Genomic DNA, 19181 nt, shown 5'->3' with positions numbered 1-19181 from the left:
ACATACACACATACACACACACACACACACAGTCTCTTGAAAAAAGAAAATTAGTCTTTCATGTCTAGCTCAAGATGGTGATAAATTGAATAAAAACATAGACACCTAGCTTTTGAAAAGTTTTAGGCTAGGGTTGGCCAACCTGAGGCCCACAGGCTGCATGTGGCCCGCAGACTAGTATTTCGCAGCCCACTTGATACTTTCTTCAAATGGGTTTATTTAAACAAACAGTTTTAAAATTTCATCAAAAATTAAAGATTGTAATGTAAAGTAAAAGAAGAAAGATAGTACTGTTTTTGCAACGATAATATTTCATATTGAACCAACGATCATTGATTCATTATTGTAATAATAGCATGAGAAAGCAAAATGCTTTCAATTCTGTCAGTATATAAGCAGCCCTCAGAAAACTTTCTATGACTAAAGTGGCCCGCATTGTAATTCTAGTTGGCCTAGCCTGTTTTTGGCTAAAACTAATACAAATTAAGTGTTTTATTTTCAAAAATAGAACAGCTAAAAAATAAAGACAAACATACAAGATGACTTTATCTGAAACACCATTACTAATTCTGTTGTGTCTGGGGAGAGTCATTTTCTTTTTGTGCCTTATAATGTAACACACTCACCGGTAAAATTTCCACTTATGTCTTATCAAGAGTACTGAAAAGGTTGCAAGACACAACGAAAATTTTAGGTAAATAAAAATAAGAAATAAGTGGAAATTTTACTGGTGAGTGTGTTACATTATAAGGCACAAAAAGAAAATGACTCTCCCCAGACACAAGAGAATATGCTTCAACACAAACTCATATAAAGAATCTTGCAAACCAAATCTAAAAACGAAACAATTACTAATGTTAAAAATATAATAGATGCATTATACTTCATATTTTGAGAACAGCAGTATTAAGTGAAGCATAAAAGCTACTATACTTATGGTGCAGTAGCTTTTACAATTAATTCCACTTATTTGCACCTGACAGTACCCAGGTGCTATCTGAATCAACAATACCCAGGTAGATAAAGCAATTAAGGATATGAAGACAAGGAAAGCACATGGCCCATCAGGAATCACTGCAGAGATGCTTAAAATATCGGGCAGTGTGGGTTATGGTCTTGTCACCCACATTGTAAATCAGGTAGTTTATGAAGGAGTCATACCCAATGACTGGTGCAGCAGTGCCATAGTCAACTGCTACAAGGGAAAAGGTGATGCTTTAGATAGAAATAACTACAGGGGTATCAAACTGCTGGATCAGGTGACAAAAGTTACAGAGAGGGTCATAGCCCAATTAATTAGGGAGAGAGTTAGCCTAGATGAGATGCAGTTCAGTTTTGTGCCAGGCAGAAGCACCACTGATGCTATATTTCTGGTAAGGCAACTGCAGGAGAGAAATATCTAGCCGAAGATAAACCTCTGTACTTGGCTTTTGTTGACTTGGAGAAAGCCTTTGACAGGGTCCCCCAATCCCTTATCTGGTGGTCAATGCAGAAACTGGGGATAGACAAGTGGCTGGTAAGAACTGTGCAAGGATGCTATCAGTAAGGTGAGGGTTGGAAATGAATATAGTGAAGAATTCCAAGTAGAAGTAGGGGTCCACCAAGGATCAGTCCTCTGTGCCCTCTTATTCTTTATAGTCCTCCAGGCAATAACAGAAGAATTCAAGACAGGCTGCCCCTGGGAGCTCCTCTATGCTGATGACCTTGCTCTAATAGCCAAGTCACTGCCAGAACTGGAGACAAAGTTTAGGGTGTGGAAGCAAGGTCTAGAATCAGAGGTCCTTAGGGTTAACCTAGCCAAAGCCAAAGTCTTAGTAAGTAGGAAGGCTGTTAAATCATAATTGGTAAGTTAATTTCATATGCAAATAATTTTTTTTTTAAATGATGAAATGAAATTAAGCTTCGATATGAATAAAGTAGTGTGTTGTTGTTTGCTTGAAGCATTGTGATACAAGAGCAAAATAACAAATACTGAAAAAAGAGAGCTTCTAGCAATGTGATGAAGGTTGAGTAACCTTTCAAGCACAAAGGCCTATCATCAGAAGTGAAAGGATTAGAAATGTAAATTTAAGAGACCCAGCTATTTTGATTGCCAAACAGACAGTGACCCACTTTTATCTGGCAAATGTGATAGCAGCAACAGTTCCCTCCAAAATGGTGCCGCCAGTGGTTGTAGAGACCATTTTAGAAGCCCTTGCTTTCATGTGTTTGAATCAGCAGTTCTCAAAGTGACCAAGTCTTCCCCAAAAATATAAGTGCAATTTTATCAGCTCCTCATATTTTTCATTAATGAAAAGTAAAAACAGAATTCACATCCAAACCATCATTAAACTTTTGTTGTGATTTTGTATTAGTTAAAATTCTATTAGCTTTATTAAGAATAACAATTTGTCCACCCTTTTCAACTTATGCAAGTCTCCCCAGAAAGCCTGGACTTCATTCAATATAGAACAGACTTAAATGACAGTAGTCAGTACTTCATGTGTAACCCTTTTGAGACATACAGGGTTTTGGTATGTGTAGCCAAAAAGACCAAAATTTTTTCCTGTTGTACATATTGAAAACAAAGGATAAAGTACTTAGAATTACTTTATTAGTATGTAAAATTATATATATTATATAATTTTATATTATATCTACTGAAAGATGATCTCTGATTGGTTATTACATTTCAAAACGTTTGTTTCATTGGGCCGATGGATCAGCCTCAAAGTCCTTTCAGCTTGGGCCAATCAATCAGCCTAAGTGTTCCAAGAGAGTTAAATATAACCAAATCTCAAGACAATCAAAATTATTCGAATTATTGTTATTATATCAATGAATTACAGATTATTAACCCCTTGACAATGGTCGATGCAAATATGCGATCACACTTTTGCTTGCCTACCCACGGCTAACGCAAATATATGATGTAGAGCTGCCCTACATCTATCACGGACTTTTTAGCGGCTGACGTATGTTTACGTTCGCTATCATGTACTTTATCTCTTCATGTGCGCGCGCTCGCCGTTCCGTGCATTATCTTAGCTATTTTAGCTGACAAATAAAGAAAGCAAGCTTGATGGGACCTATGTACATATGTTGCATGCTGCTCTCAACAAATCATGGAAACAACATCCAATGTAAGATGAGCTTTATGGAAATACCTCCAACACATCATCAATCATTCATGAGCTGAGGACAAGATATAATGGTCACTGCTATTGAAGCAAAGATAAATTAGTGAGTGAGCTCCTTTTGTGGATCCTAAACCACAGGAATGATTATATTGGACAACCCAGAATGACATACATTGATCAACTCATGTGATGATGAGTTACATATATATGTTTCTTTATTACCCACAAGGGGTTAAACATAGGGGGGACAAACAAGGACAAACGGATTAAGTCGATACATCAACCCCAGTGCGTAACTGGTACTTAATTTATCGACCCTGAAAGGATGAAGGGCAAAGTCGACTTCAGCAGAATTTGAACTCAGAACATAACGGCAGATGAAATACAGCTACGTATTTCGCCCAGCATGCTAACAGTTCTGCCAGCTCACCGCCTTTTGAGTTACTCTCTTTTACTTGTTTCAGTCATTTTGACTGCGGCCATGCTGGAACACCGCCTTTAGTTGAGCAAATTGACCCCGTGACTTATTCTTTGTAAGCCTAGTACTTATTCTATCGGTCTCTTTTTGCCGAACCGCTAAGTGACGGGGACGTAAACACACCAGTATCGGTTGTCAAGCAATGCTAGGGGGACAAACACAGACACACAAACACACACATACATATATATATATATATATATATATATACATATATACGACAGGCTTCTTTCAGTTTCCGTCTACCAAATCCACTCACAAGGTATTGGTCGGCCCGGGGCTATAGCAGAAGACACTTGCCCAAGATGCCACGCAGTGGGACTGAACCCGGAACCATGTGGTTGGTTAGCAAGCTACTTACCACACAGCCACTCCTGCGCCTTTTGAGTTACATATATATGATATCAAAATGTCATGGAAGATGGGAAATGGTAGGAGAAAAAGTGTGATTTTTTTTCAGGTAATCCACCTGAAACAAGAGACACGTGTAACAAAGAGTCACAGTAATTTATTACTGACTATATATATGCTGAACTCAAATAATTTATTGTAATTTCTACCGATCTACAGCAAGGTCAAACAGCCAGCAAAAGTATCTTAACAAGGAACACTTTCCATTCAGGGCTATATATAAACTTTGACATATAAAATAAGGGTTACAGAATCCCCTGTAAATATTATTTTGGAATACAATTTTGAATATCTGAGTGTTACTTGTTTATGAACCTTAACCATACAATGAAACCAAAAATATAAACAGAATTTATAGTGTAATGAATGCAAAAAGTCGAAATAACATTTACTACACATCTTAATAGTTTTCTGATTAAGGACATTATGCCCTTTCATTCCCAAGTGTGAGAAATTTCTCACAATTGTTCACCTATGAAAGCAAAATTAATGTCAGAGGAAAGACGTATTCAAAAGAGTTTTTCAGCTTTTATCAAATGCTTCATCATCATCATCATAAAAGCATTTACAACACAATTGACTAGTTAATCATTGGTTGTATTCTGAACCAGGTTACATACCATCATCATCGTTTAACATTCGCTTTCCATGCTGGCATGGGTCGGACGGTTTGACTGAGGACTGGCAATCAAGAAGGCTGCACCAGGCACCAATCTGTTCTGGCAAGGTCTCTATAGCTGGATGCTCTTCCTAATGCCAACCACTCCAAGAGTGTAGTGGGTGCTTTTTATGTTCCACTGGCACAGGGGCCAGTCAAGAGGCACTGACATCAACAAGCTCAAATGGTGCATTTTATGTGCCACTGGCACTGGCCACACTTGGATGGTGCTTTTTACATGCCACCGAAATGGGTGCCAGTCAGCGGCATTGACAATGGCCACGACAACGATTTCACTTGACTCAACAGGTCTTCTCATGCAGAGTATATTGCCTGACAACTGAAGCATACTTTTAAAAGGGTCCTAATGCCAACCACTCCAAGAGTGTAGTGGGTGCTTTTTATGTACCAACAGCATGAGCGCCAGTCAGGAGGTACTGGCATCGACCATGCTTGAATGGTGCCGCCATGCACATAAAATACTTTTATCAGCTCAGGTGTAGCCAAGGGTTTGTAGCCCACATCCTACACATCAGTGATCAATTTGCCATCACCTCCAACAACAGCCTGTTTTTATCATGAGCCTACTCCATCAAGTTTACTCTTTTATTATAAGTCAACATTTAACTTAGCTCTAAGCAACAACAACCACTCTACAGTTAGATCAAACAGCCAGCAAAAATATCTTAACAAGGAACACTTTCTATTCAGGGCTATATATAAACTTTGACATATAAAATAAGGGTTACAGAATCCCCAGTAAATATTATTTTGGAATACAATTTTGAAGTGATTAAAATTAAAGTCTGTATACATACATAATGATGTCAAAATAATTTTCCTTGAAGCCTGCATCTGTAAGGTGCTCAATATAGCCCTTAACAAATTTAACATTTGGGGTTTTGTAGTCAAAGAGTTTGGTGTGGTAGTCTATATACTGATTAGCAATATCAAGCTGGAATAAGGAGAAAAAATATATGCATATGACATTGAAATTCAGGTGCATTTATGAATAATTTTACTTGTAAGTACCGTAAATCCTCGAGTATAGTCCGCTCTTAAGTATAATATGCAGGGGATTTTTAGGGGGCTGTACCTCTGAAAAACCTAAACCTTGTGTATAATACGCATCCCTTCTCTAACTTGAGTCAGGGAGGTCTATATAACGTCCTAGGTTTGTAAAACTGTATACGCTAACGTCCTTTATTATTATTGTAAATCTTTATATATAAAAGTCAAGTTGTGTGTCTGTCTCCTACAATTTAGATTCCTAACTACTCCCACATTTTGCGGTGCAGTTTAACCAAAACCGGGTAACTTATAGTCGTGATTCATATCGAGCGCTTCTGGGTATTAGCACGCGTCTACGATGAGTCTACGATTTAAAAAAAAATTTACCATCATTTTTTTCCATTTTAATGCATTTTTTCGCTATTATATAAGGGAAGTAACTCTCTAAAAATGTCTACGATGAGTCAACGATTTTTAAAAAAATTTACCATCATTTTTTTCCATTTTTAATACATTTTTTTGCTATTTTTTGGCTATAACTCTCTAAAAGTGCTTATATAGTTATTTCCCTTACAAACCCGAGCAACGCCGGGCGATACTGCTAGTATAACATAATACAATTTCAGTCATTACCCAATATTCATGACCATAGATGAGAATAGGCATGGAAACTGAACTGAAGATAACAAATTTTTTTTTTTTTTTTTGCCAACATCTACTCTTCTGAGGATTGAATGCTGGAGCAAGCACATTACTGTGAAAGCAATGGAGACTTGGCATAGGACAACTGGCCACATTCAGTAGCATTGGGTCACTTGTTGAGGTTGTCTCTACAGATTTTCTATAGAAATTATAGCCAGCATTGATTGTGTTATGTTTCATATCCAAGACGCCAGATATGAAATGTTAAAACAAATTCAGTGTTGGCTATAATTTCTATACAAAAATCTGTAGAGACAATCTTAACAAGTGATGTAATAACACTGCTAACATAGGAGAACACAGAACTCATCATCATCATCATCATCATCATCATCGTTTAACGTCTGTTCTCCATGCTTGCATGGGTTGGACGGTTCGACCGGGGATCTGGGAAGCCAGAAGGCTGCACCAGGCTCCAGTCTTATCTGGCAATGTTTCTACAGCTGGATGCCCTTCCTAACGCCAACCACTCCGTGAGTGTAGTGGGTGCTTTTTACGTGCCACCCGCACAGGTGCCAGGCGACGCTGACAATGGCCACGGTCGGATTGGTGCATTTTAAGTGCCACCGGCATAGAAGCCAGTCGAGGCGCACTGGCTTATAAAAACGTTTAATAGACTTTGTAGTACTGGGTTGTCCAGAAAGTTCATGCCGATTTATAGTAGCTTACCTTTCTACTTATTTTAGAACATGGTTGAGTTCATAAAATAGGATTTGACTACACCTCCATTTAGACCACAGTTTAAGCTATCTTTTCGTGGAAGAAGGTTTACGTTCCTATAACCTGTGTTAATTCTGTAACCCTTTAAAATGGAAGATAAGAAAATTCATTTTTGGCACTTGATGCTTTGGGAACCAGACAAAAATTGCTGCAGCTCGGCTGGGATGTGTTACCCCACCCTCCATATTCACCAGATATTGCTCCTTCGGATTTCCACTTATTCAGGTCTCTTCAGAATAGTCTTAATGGTAAAAATTTCAATTCCTTGAACGATGTAAAAAGACACCTTGATGAATTCTTTGCCATGAAACCACCTCAATTCTGGGAAGAGGGTATTTTCAAGTTAAAGGAAAGATGGAAACGCATTGTGCAACAAAATGGTTCATATTTGGTTGATTAATAATGTAATAGCAAGTATTTATTAACCTTTTTCTTTCCTTTAAAAATCGGCACAAACTTTCCAGACAACCAATTATATTATAGTTGCATAATGAAATATCATGTCCCTACAAGTTATTAATAGCATTAGGACATGTTCAGAGCACATCAAAAATAGTGCAGCATTTTACAAAATTTGTGCAAGAGTACAACTAAAATTGCCAAGTCCTAGAAAAATAAAAGAATAATCTAGAATTGTCTTACCTGTTCTTGTGTCATATCAACACCAACTATATAACCATCAGCTCCAACCAGTTTTGATAATGCAAAACAATCTTGTCCACTTCCACTTCCCAAATCAAGGATCTTCATACCTTCCAGGCTTTCAGGAATCACAAGTCCACATCCATAATATCTGAATAAAATACATATATGGTGTGATTGTGTGCATCTATGTATCTATCTATATAAATATACAGGGAAGATTTATGTTTATAAAAAAAAACAGATATACAATGACAGAGATTTATGTTTATAAGAAAAAAACAGATATACAATGACAGAGATTTATGTTTATAAAAAAAAACCAGATATACAATGACAGATAATTTTATCAAAAAATACTATGACAATAACAATAAACCTTCTTTTCTATAATGTTATTCAATAAAGCCACGTTCAGCTTCAACAACTGCTTCTATATGAGATCTAAATCGCTTACATGCTCAAATCAAGTGGTCCTGATTCATTTTGGACATTACTCCGACTATGGCAGCTTTCAAAGAATCTTTGGTGTTATGGGCGTGTTCATTGATCTCTCTTTCAACAATGCTCCACATGTAATAGTCGAATGGATTGAGATCTGGGGAATTAGAAGGCCAAACGTTAGAGGTTATGTGATCATAAAAATTTTCAGCCATCCATTCCTGTGCTACTGGAGCCATGTGTGATAGTGCAGAGTTTTACTAAAACACACATGGCCTTCCATTGCATACACTGTCTATCCAGGACTTAACAATTATTTCCAGGACCTCAATGTAGGCATCAGAGTTAACTCAAAGGCCTTCTGAAAAGAAGTAAGGAGGCATCACATGTCCTTTATTGCTGACAACCCCTAAAACTATGACAGTGGCAGGAAATTTTGTATGCATAACACTTGGAAATTCAGAAGGGTCTGCACATAACCATCTGTCATTTCTTCTGTTAACTTTTTGATCTTGGTCGAAGATTTTCTTGTTTGAGAAAAACCAAAAAAATATATTGCTGGATTTTTCAGTTTGTTTAAGAGCCTTTTAGATCTGATGTAGTGATTTTCTTTTGCTTTTTTCTGCCAAATTGACCTTTCCTCATCATATAAGACTTATATCTGATGTCTTCATGGACAACATTTCTGATCGTTCCTTCTGACACATGGAGATCTTTTGCAATTGACCTTAATGGTTTCTGGGATTGTAATCAATGACCTGTTGAACTTGCTGGATAAATTCAGGTGGTCTGATGATTTCAGAGCATTCAAAATGCTTTTTATGCTTTGATGCTGTGATACATTTCCATCTTCAGTCTCCAGCACCTTACAAACTTTGTAGATGAAAGATCTGGCAACTTTAAAAAAAAAATCGTGATATTTTTAAATTGCTATGCTCAGCACTAATAACGGAGTCAATATCTGTTGACATGAGTTTGTTTTGAAGCCAGAGGAGGATATGGGCATGAGGGAGTCCTCTTTTCTGCCATTCTACAGTGTACATGAAGCAACTTAATGGTCCAAAAACATATCCGTGTTTTATAACGTCCATCATTTTCATTAACTTCAGATGAAACACTCTAGATGTAATATCTGTTTCTTTATTACCCACAAGGGGCTACACACAGAGGGGACAAACAAGGACAGACAAACGAATTAAGTCGATTACATTGACCCCAGTGTATAACTGGTACTTAATTTAATGACCCCGAAAGGATGAAAGGCAAAGTCGACCTCGGCGGAGTTTGAACTCAGAACGTAACAGCAGATGAAATATGGCTACGCATTTCACCCGGCATGCTAACGGTTCTGCCAGCTCGCCGCCTTTTGATGTGATATCACTCTAGATGTGATATCATGCCTATCTGGAGTATTTGGGCCGTAAAGTGAGACTGGCTGTCAACCCATTTGGGATTACAAGAGAAGGTGAGGAAAAAATCTGGACAGCCACTGTGGTGGACATAAGTGAGAGCATCCTGCATTTTTTCATGCATGTACTAGGGGCCTTCAGTGTATGATGATAGGAGAATGACAGAACGTCCAATATTCAAAGCAGCAACCTGATCATTTCGTCTTACTTCGTCATGAAGATTGCCATATTCTTCTGTACACAATTCCTTTTGATGGTGTCTTATCCATCGGTGGCATTCAGTGTCAATCGGGAAAGGGAAGAAATGTGTGGAGTAAATAGTTAGTGACCTGGCTAAGGAAATTTTGTGGAAGAAATCACAAAATAAGAATATCTACCTTAGCAAATATGTCTACACAGTATTGATTGAGGAGCATCTGTGTTCTATGAAGAATGCTGATGTTGTTGTTGCGAACTATACTCTTTACTCTTTTACTTGTTTCAGTCATTTGACTGCGGCCATGCTGGAGCACTGCCTTTAATCGAGCAACTCGACCCCGGGACTTATTCTTTTGTAAGCCCAGTACTTATTCTATCAGTCTCTTTTGCCGAACCGCTAAGTGACGGGGACATAAACACACCAGCATCGGTTGTCAAGCAATGCGAGGGGGACAAACATAGACACACAAATATATATATATATATATATATATAAATATACATATATACGACGAACTTCTTTCAGTTTCCGTCTACCAAATCCACTCACAAGGCTTTGGTCAGCCTGAGGCTGTAGTAGAAGACACTTACCCAAAGTGCCACGCAGTGGGACTGAACCCGGAACCATGTGGTTGGTAGACAAGCTACTTTCCACACAGCCACTCCTGCGCCTATAAGCTGAAATGCATAAAATTCCATTTACTTGTTTCAGTCATAGGAGCAGGCATGGCTGTGTGGTAAGAAGCTTGCTTCCCAATGACATGGTTCTGGGTTCAGTTCTACTGTATGACACCTTGGGCAAATGTCTTCTACTATAGCCTCAGGCCAACCAAAAACCTTGTGAGTGGATTTGGTAGACTGAAACTGAATGAAGCCCATCGTGTGTATATATATGTGTGTGTGCATGTGTATGTATTCGTGTGTTTGTTTATCCCCCCCCATATCGCTTGACAACTGATGGTGTGTTTACGTCACCATAACCTGGCGGTTCAACAAAAGGGGCCAATAGAATGAGTACTAGGCTTACAAAGAATAAGTCATGGTGGGGGGGGGGTCGATTTGTTTGACTAAAGGCGGTGCTCCAGCATGGCCGCAGTCAAATGACTGAAACAACTAAAAGAATAAAAGAATATATATATTCTGCAGTCAAGCATAGCATTGAAAGGACACACTGTGAAACCTGCTCAAGCACAAGAAATTTATAATGGACTAGCAGTATCGCCCGGCGTTGCTCGGGTTTGTAAGGGAAATAACTATATAAGCATTTTTAGAGATGTAAAGTATAATAGCCATCTCAATATGGCTAACCACAAAGGGGGGGGGGTGTTACTGTAGCTTTTTACATTCTGAGATTTAATAATACATTTTTAGAGAGTTACTTCCCTTATATAATAGCTAAAAAATGCATTAAAAATGGGAAAAAATGATGTTAAATTTTTTTTTTAAATCGTAGACTCATGCTAATACCCAGAAGGGCTCGATATGAATCACGACTATAAGATACCCACTTTTGGTTACACTGCACCGCAAAATGTGGGAGTAGTTAGGAATCTAAATCGTAGGAGACAGACACACAACTTCACTTTTATATATAAAGATTTATAAGCAGAGTCTCTGTGGACACATATTGTACTCAGTCCAGGGCCATATCAAGGCATGAGCACACAATACAGTTGACTGGGGACCTCATGGGTTTAGGGGTCCCAATTCTGAGCTACACATGTTGTTGTTTGCTGTCAATAAATGGGTCCAGTGTATTAATTTACCCAGGGCTTATAATGCTGTTAAGGATTGGAATTAGTTTGGCTCTTAATTCTTTTACTTGTTTCAGTCATTTGACTGCGGCCATGCTGGAGCACTGCCTTTAGTCGAAGAAATCAACTCTAGGACTTATTCTTTGTAAGCTTAATACTTATTCTATCAGACTCTTTTGCCGAACCGCTAAGTTACAGGGATGTAAACACACCAGCATCAGTTGTCAAGCAATGTTGGGGGGACAAACACAGACACACACATACATATATATATATATACATATATACGACAGGCTTCTTTTAGTTTCCGTCTACCAAATCCACTCACAAGGTTTTGGCCGGCCCAAGGCTATGGTAGAAGACACTTGACCAAGGTACCACACAGTGGGACCGAACCCGGAACCATGTGGTTCGTAAGCAAGCTACTTGCCACACAGCCACTCCTGCACCTGAATCAATTTTTGTTTCCCCTTTTTCCAGTTGTATATTAAATCGAGCACTGTGTCCTCTTTTAGGTGACAAAAGTACAAGTAAAATACAAAGAAATGACCAGAAGTGATGACAATAAATCAAAGGAAAACTCAAGTTCAAAACTTACACCTGTACTGGTCCACATACAATGCACCCATGCTGGTGCCACCCAGTACACTCTGTAAAGTGGTGGGCATTAGGAAGGGCATCCATAGCTAAACCAAGCTAAATCAAGCTGGAACTTGGTACAGCTCTCTCCAGCTTGCCAGCTCCGGTCAAACTGTCCAACTTATGCAGTATGGGAAATGGACATTAAATGATGATGATGATTTTCATTTATACAATAAATCGTAAGAGACAGGTGTGGACGTCAGAGATAGATAGCACCAAGAAGTTGGAATTTCTCTCTTTTGATGGTGATTGTTCAGTTTTTTGGGGGTTTTTTTATGGTGTCCTTGGAAATGATCTGGAGCATCTTTTTGACAGAAAAATTAACCAAGATTTTTTTTTGAAAAATCTGTTTTTTTAACCACCATAACCACCACCACAACTTCCCCTCTCTGGACCGGTTTTCGTCGATTCTGTGGGCACTATGCACTTAACTATAGAAGCCTTTCCAGGAAAAAAAAATATATATTTTCAGACGAAAATATGTGGTATTAAAGGAAGATTTGGCTGTTGTTTCTAGCATATCTCATGACCACCTTCCTCGTTTCTTTCTCACTCTAACAAGTGTTGGTGTTTTTCAATATTGTCTTCCTATTAATAACATAATAATAATAATAATAATAATAATTGTGTACAGTGCTCAGGTGCACTACAACTCATCTAAAGTGTATATATAATCAGGTGTAGTTTCGGCGGATTTCGGAAAGCATGAGGGCCTTAAAAGATGCAGTGTCATGGCAGTCAACAACTGATGCAGGCAGTTTATTCCATGCTTCAGCAACTCTGAGCGTGAAAAAATGTTTCCGAAAGTCATGAGAGCTGTATTGTTTTCTGACTTTGTAGGCATGTCCATGTGTGTTAGACACATGGAGATCAAAAAGGTGTTCAGTGTTGTTGTTGGTGAGGTGGTTGATAACTTTGTGGGTGTTTACCAAGTCTGTCGCCAGACGCCGGAGCTTCAGTGAATCCATGCCCAGGGAAACAAGGCGCTCAGAATATGGTAGGTGTCTGATGGAGGGTATGCGTTTGGTTGCACGTCTCTGGACAGATTCCAGGAGGTCAATGTTCTGTGCAAGATAGGGATTCCAAACTGATGATGCAAATTCCAAGTGTGGTCGTACCATAGCTGTATACAGTTTTAAATAGATGGCTGGAGAGTGGCTAACAAAAGACCTGCTGAGTGATGCCAAGACACCCTCGGCCTTCCTGACAATCTTAGAGATATGCTTTGTCCAACGCAAATCACTGCTGACAGTGATGCCTAGGTCACGCTCGCAAGAGGATTTCTTGATATCAGTGTTGTGGAGGGAGTATGTGAACGCAGGGTTTTTTCTCCCAAAATGCATGGTGGTACACTTGTCCACAGCCAGTTTCAGTTGCCAGTCTGTGATCCATTGCTGCATTGTGTCTAGGTCTGATTGCAGGAAAGAGTTGTAGACATCAGGATCTGTCCTCTTGATTTCAAGGTACAGCTTGATGTCGTCTGCATATTTCAATACTGTGGCATTCTTTAAATTGGCATCTATGTCGTTAATGTATGCCACAAACAAGAGGGGACCAAGGACAGATCCCTGTGGTACACCCGATGACATCTCATATGGTGTAGAGTGCTGTCCTAGAACTGTGACAACCTCCTTTCGGCTGAGGATGAAGGATTTCAACCAGTTAAAAAGGTCATCCCCCACACCCATTGCAGAGAGTTTCACCATAAGCCTTTTGTGTGGCACAGAGTTGAAAGCCTTAGCAAAGTCAAGGTAGACAACATCCACCCATGAGCCACTGTCAGTAATCTGAGTAATGTCCTCAAGGAACTCGACAAGCTGGTCACTGCAGCTGGAGTTAGGGACAAATCCATATTGTGAGGGTCGGATGAGACTGTGAGAGCTCCAGAAGTTCCAGAGTGTTTCTCTGACACACGATTCCATCAGTTTTGCAATACAGCTAGTGAGACTGACTGGGCGATAGTTGACAGGTGATGTGCGGTCGCCCTTTTTGAACAGAGGAATGACACTGGCAGTTTTCCACTGCTCCGGAGTAGCACCATTGTTGAGACAGTACTGGAAGAAAATAGAAAGCTGGTGTAAAAGGAAGTGCCTGCCACGTTTGAGAAGCAGGTATGTAACTCCATCGAGACCAGGGGAGGCATAGTTGCGCTTACTTTGAAGGTGACGTCGCAGCATTGCAGGTGTAAATTCCATAGTTGTTATGGAGTTTGCTGTTAGTGATGGTGAAGATGGTACATCTTGACTTTCAACAGTGAATATGTTTGCATAGCACTCGGCAATGAGTTCTGCGCATTCCTTGGGGTCGTCAGTGATCTGGTTTGTGTGAGGGTTGCGAAGAGGGTCCACTGGAGAGTGAGGTCTCTGCTTTGAGTGCACATATTTCCAGAAAACCTTACTGTCAGGATTGGCTGCTATGCACTGTTCAAATTCAAGCACTGCTTTTTTTGTTACTTGCTTGAGATGGTTGGAGGATTTATTCCGCTTCTTCCTGTTGGTGTCTGATTTATGCAACCTGTATTCCTGTTCAGCAGTCCGACGTTCCCTCCTGGCAAGTCGGACCGCTGAAGTTTCCCAAATTGCCCTTTTGGGGCGGTTCTTCTTTTTTTGTTTACGTGGCACTGATGCTGCACATGCTGCCCATATTGAGTCCAGGATACTCTGGAGTATAGTATTCACATCTTCAGAGTTGTAGAATTCACGCCAGTTTGGGTGCTGTAGTTCAGTGTGGTACAGGTTCCAATCTGCTCTCTTCCAATCGAAGGAAGCAGATTGGAGATGGTTCAGGTTTTTGTTGCCCGCAAGAGCCAGATTGGCGATGATCATAGCATGATCAGAGTCACTTAGAGGTTCCTCCGTAGTGCAATTGATAACCGCTTCAGGAGTTGTGGTGAAGAGCAGGTCCAAGGTGTTGTCGCCTCTTGTTGGAGAGGTGACTACTTGTGACCAGTTTGAGTCCAGCACAAGCTCAACAAAATCGTTTGCACTCTGTGGCCAATGGAAGGTCTCCCAATCGATCTCAGGATGATTGAAATCGCCTGCAATAAACACATAAGTGGCTGTTTTCCTGGCAGCAGCTCGGAGGACATTGCAAAGCTGTGTGTCCCGATGGTAACTTGGGGGACGATAAACAACGCCAAGCAGGAGTGTTGACATGGTCATACGCACATCATAGAAAAAAACTTCTTCTTGTGATTCGTTCAAATCGGCACAAGGAATTACCAAAAAATTTGAACGAACGTAGACCATCACGGCAGTTAGTGCGGTCCTTACGGAAGAGGTTGTACCCCGTAATGTTGAAAACCCCATCACAGAGTAAGGAATGCGCCCATGTTTCCGTGACAGTGATGAAGTCAGGGTCAACACTTCTGACGTAGGCGTTGAACAAATGTATTTTGTTGCATAAACTGCGAGCATTTAAGGACAACAATTTGTACCCTGCTCGCAGTTTATGATGGTGTGTAGAGGATGGCAGGTTGTTCTGGCTTAGTTTCCCTGAGTTGCTGTAGTCTTTTTAGTTAAACTCATTTATGCTACTAAAAAGAATATTTTTGAAAATTTATGATTTTTATGAAACCAACCTTACCGGTCATGGAAACAACAACCAAATCTCCCTTAAAATCACACACCTATTCATCTAAAAATATCTACTTTTTTTTTTACTGAAAGGTCTTTTTAAGAGCATAGTGCCCACAAATTCGACCAAAATTGGTCAAGAGAGGGGAAGTTGTGGGGGGAAGGGGTTAAAAAATATATTTTCCGAAAAATTTATTTTCTGTAAAAAGATGCTTCAGATCATTTCCAAAGACTCCATGAAAGAAATTTCGGAAAAATCCCCGTCAAAACGGAGAAATTCCAACTTGGTGCTATCTATCTCCGACGTCCGTTGAGACGGGCATGGCTATGCTGTTACAAAATTTGCTTCACAACTATGAGGTTTTGGGTTCAGTTCCACTGTATGACACCTAGGGCAAATGTCTTCTACTATAGCCCCAGGCCAACCAAAGCCTTGTGAGTGGATTTGGTAGACGGAAACTGAAAGAAGCCCATCGTGTGTATATATATGTGTGTGAAGGCGGCGAGCTGGTAGAATCGTTAGTACGCCGTGCGAAATGCTTAGCGGTATTTCGTCCGCTGCTGCGTTCTGAGTTCAAATTCCGCCGAGGTCGACTTTACCTTTCATCCTTTCGGGGTCGATAAATTAAGTACCAGTTACGCACTGGGGTCGATGTAATCGACTTAATCCGTTTGTCTGTCGTTGTTTGTCCTCTCTGTGTTTAGCACCTTGTGGGTAGTAAAGAAATATATATATATATATATATGTGTGTGTGTGTGTGGTGTGTGTGTGTGTGTGTGTATGTATTTGTGTGGGTGTGTTTGTTCCCTCCCACCAGTGGGCACTTACACGTTTGTATGTGTTTTTGTGCGTGTACACGTGCAGAAGGGCGAAAAGGTTAAGTTCTTTTTGCAACCCTTTAGGTACTGAATTGGATATCATTTCAGTTTTTTTTCTTCCTAAGGTGTAAGGCGGCAAGCTGGCAGAAACGCGGCCCAAATACTTAACGGCATTTCATCCGTTTTTACGTTCTGAGTTCAAATTCCACCGAGGTCGACTTAACCTTTCATTCTTTCGAGATGGACAAAAAAAAATTAAGTAATTAAGTACCATTAGCGTACTGGAGTCGACATAATCGACAAGACCCTCCACCCCAATTTCAGGCCTTGTACCTGTAGATTCTAGTAGTGTTTATTATTATAGGCATGATAAGTGAGGGTGAAGAAGGACACGACGTTTAAAATACGTTTCAGAATATGATAAACTTACACCAACGTGAAGGGAAAAATCTTTTTAGTAACGTAGCTGCCATAAAGGTATGAGAAGTGGGAGAAGCAGACATTTAAAAATCATGAATTGAAATATTTTCATTTCATAAAATTAAAAAAAAAAAAAAAAGTGGGGACGAAATAGTTTCGTTTATGGTCAGGAGATTTCCTGGTTGTTCGGTTATTTCCATAAATAATTTTAATTTATTTACTTCAGTTTTCATGTCCCCTTGAATGCGACATTCCCTAGAAGTTCGACTTTTCACCTATCTCACCGAGTTCAGAGCAAATGTCGCCTTCAAACTGGACACGAAAACAAAAGTAATTAAATATAACTTCTTTCGGAAGTTGCTGAACAACCAGCTGGAAATCTAGAGACCATAATAAAGAATCTTGCAAACCAAATCCAAAACGAAATAATAAATGAAATTATGCCAAACTAGGCTTACGGCGGTCCTATTACGCATTTCAAAATTTATGAGATTTTTCAATTTACTCTGCAACCAGGCCCGTCGCCAGACTTCGGTTCTTGGGGGTGTTTCAGAATATTCTGGTTGGGAGCCAATTTGTAATAATGCTAAAGTGGAGTTTTGAAATAAGTATATCACTGTAAATCTGAGGCTACACCAGTGAATAGAGAAAACAGTTGGGGCACACATGTGGACGTATGTCTATGCCATACCTCTACATATGTCTATCCCCCAATAGAACAGGGGTTCCTGACCATTTTTCTTTATCTATGAAACCCTTTGATTACTATTTTATTCTGGTGGACCCCATAGCCATTTGATGTTTAAAAACTAGTTTTATAGTAACTTACTAAATTCTTTTTTTGTTTTTCATACATTAACTTGTGTAGGTTGAACTACATATGTTAGAGAAAGAAACCTAGCTCCTTCTTACAATACATACAAAATTTTTTCAGGGGCTCTTAAAATACTATTGAAGATCCCCAGTTTACTATTTACTATTTAGTTGCGTGGACCCCAAAAATTTCATGTGGACCCAGAATGAAAACAACTACTATAGAAGAAATATTAGTTTCATTTAAACTGACACCGCTTTGGTTAAGGATTACCAATCCGTATTATTGATTCGATTACACCGACTCCAGTATTTGACAGATACTTTGTTTCATCGACCTCGAAAGAATGAAAGGCAAAGTTAACCTTGGTGAGATTTGAACGCAAAATGTTTAACAGCTATAATTAAAAAAACCACGAACATTTCGTTCGATTCTCAAACGATTCGGTCATCCTATCACCTTTGTCTATTTTTATCGATCTCTCTACTCACCGTATTTTAACGTAAGGTACCCTTTTTTGTCAAAAATTAGGTTAAAAAAATATGGGAGTTTCTTAAACATAGATAGTATTATAATCCCTTACAAAACTTTTTTCTTCAAATTTTAAGCACGAAAAATTAGGGGATTCCTTATACAAGAGGGTTCCTTTAACACGTTAAAATACGGTAAATAGGATTTGTTTTATCGATTTCAGTAGCTGAAAGGCAAACTTTGTAATTTTCGATCTTATAATTGTTTACTTACTTCTTACGGATATCCTCGTGGACCATAGCAATGACATTCTTTACCCGTGGGCTAAGCCTTTTGCCTAGTGATACACTGCATGAACTAAGCTTTAGGTCATCCGTTGTTTTAACGGTTTTCCCGTAATATTCCTTCACTTGATCGTGGATTTTTCCTTCACTTGAGTCACACATGTTTATATTTATTCGTAGAGAAATAACAGTTGGTATTATCAACAAGTGTCGGCGAAAAGCTTAAAGGAGCGATTGGTACTTGTCTATTGTCGTGGTCCCGGTTTCGCACACGCGAATTCGCGCGCGCGCGCGCGCCAGACGTAGGTACTCAATACTCGAGATCCTACGAGGTGACTTGCGCATGCGCAGTGCAGAATTCGCGCATGCGCGTTAACGCCTCCCCCTAAAAAAAAAGGTGTTGGATTTCACTAAAAATATATGTGTGTGTGTGTGTGTGTGTGTGTGTATATATAACATTTTCAATTTTACACAAAAAAATTACATAGTCGCTTTCCTCGCGGATTTACAGATAAATGAATTAATTACTATTTTACAGAATAAAATTAATGAATTAATTATATAAATTAAATAATTCTTGAAAATTAATTAATATTAATAATATTTTTTGAAC

The 19181-nt window shown here is 39.2% G+C and overlaps 1 protein-coding gene across 1 annotated transcript in view; it reads right to left on the bottom strand.

Annotated features, from left to right (window-relative positions):
* The window catches only part of LOC115232676 (arsenite methyltransferase-like), a 35678-nt gene extending 16876 nt beyond the window's left edge, over positions 1 to 18802 (bottom strand). The window contains exons 1-3 of the mRNA XM_029802694.2: positions 18558 to 18802; positions 7742 to 7892; positions 5485 to 5621 (exon numbers count right to left, since the gene is read on the bottom strand). Coding sequence (XP_029658554.1) covers positions 5485 to 5621; positions 7742 to 7892; positions 18558 to 18730 — 461 coding nt within the window. The 5' untranslated portion in view covers positions 18731 to 18802. The remainder of the gene's footprint in view (positions 1 to 5484; positions 5622 to 7741; positions 7893 to 18557) is intronic.
* Between the last annotated feature and the right edge of the window lie 379 nt (positions 18803 to 19181).

The sequence above is a fragment of the Octopus sinensis genome, linkage group LG2 (assembly GCF_006345805.1).
Source record: "Octopus sinensis linkage group LG2, ASM634580v1, whole genome shotgun sequence".
NCBI classification, from domain to species: Eukaryota; Metazoa; Mollusca; class Cephalopoda; order Octopoda; family Octopodidae; genus Octopus; species Octopus sinensis.
Note: the sequence above shows the minus strand (reverse complement) of the source record. Positions and strands in the feature narration are given on the sequence as shown.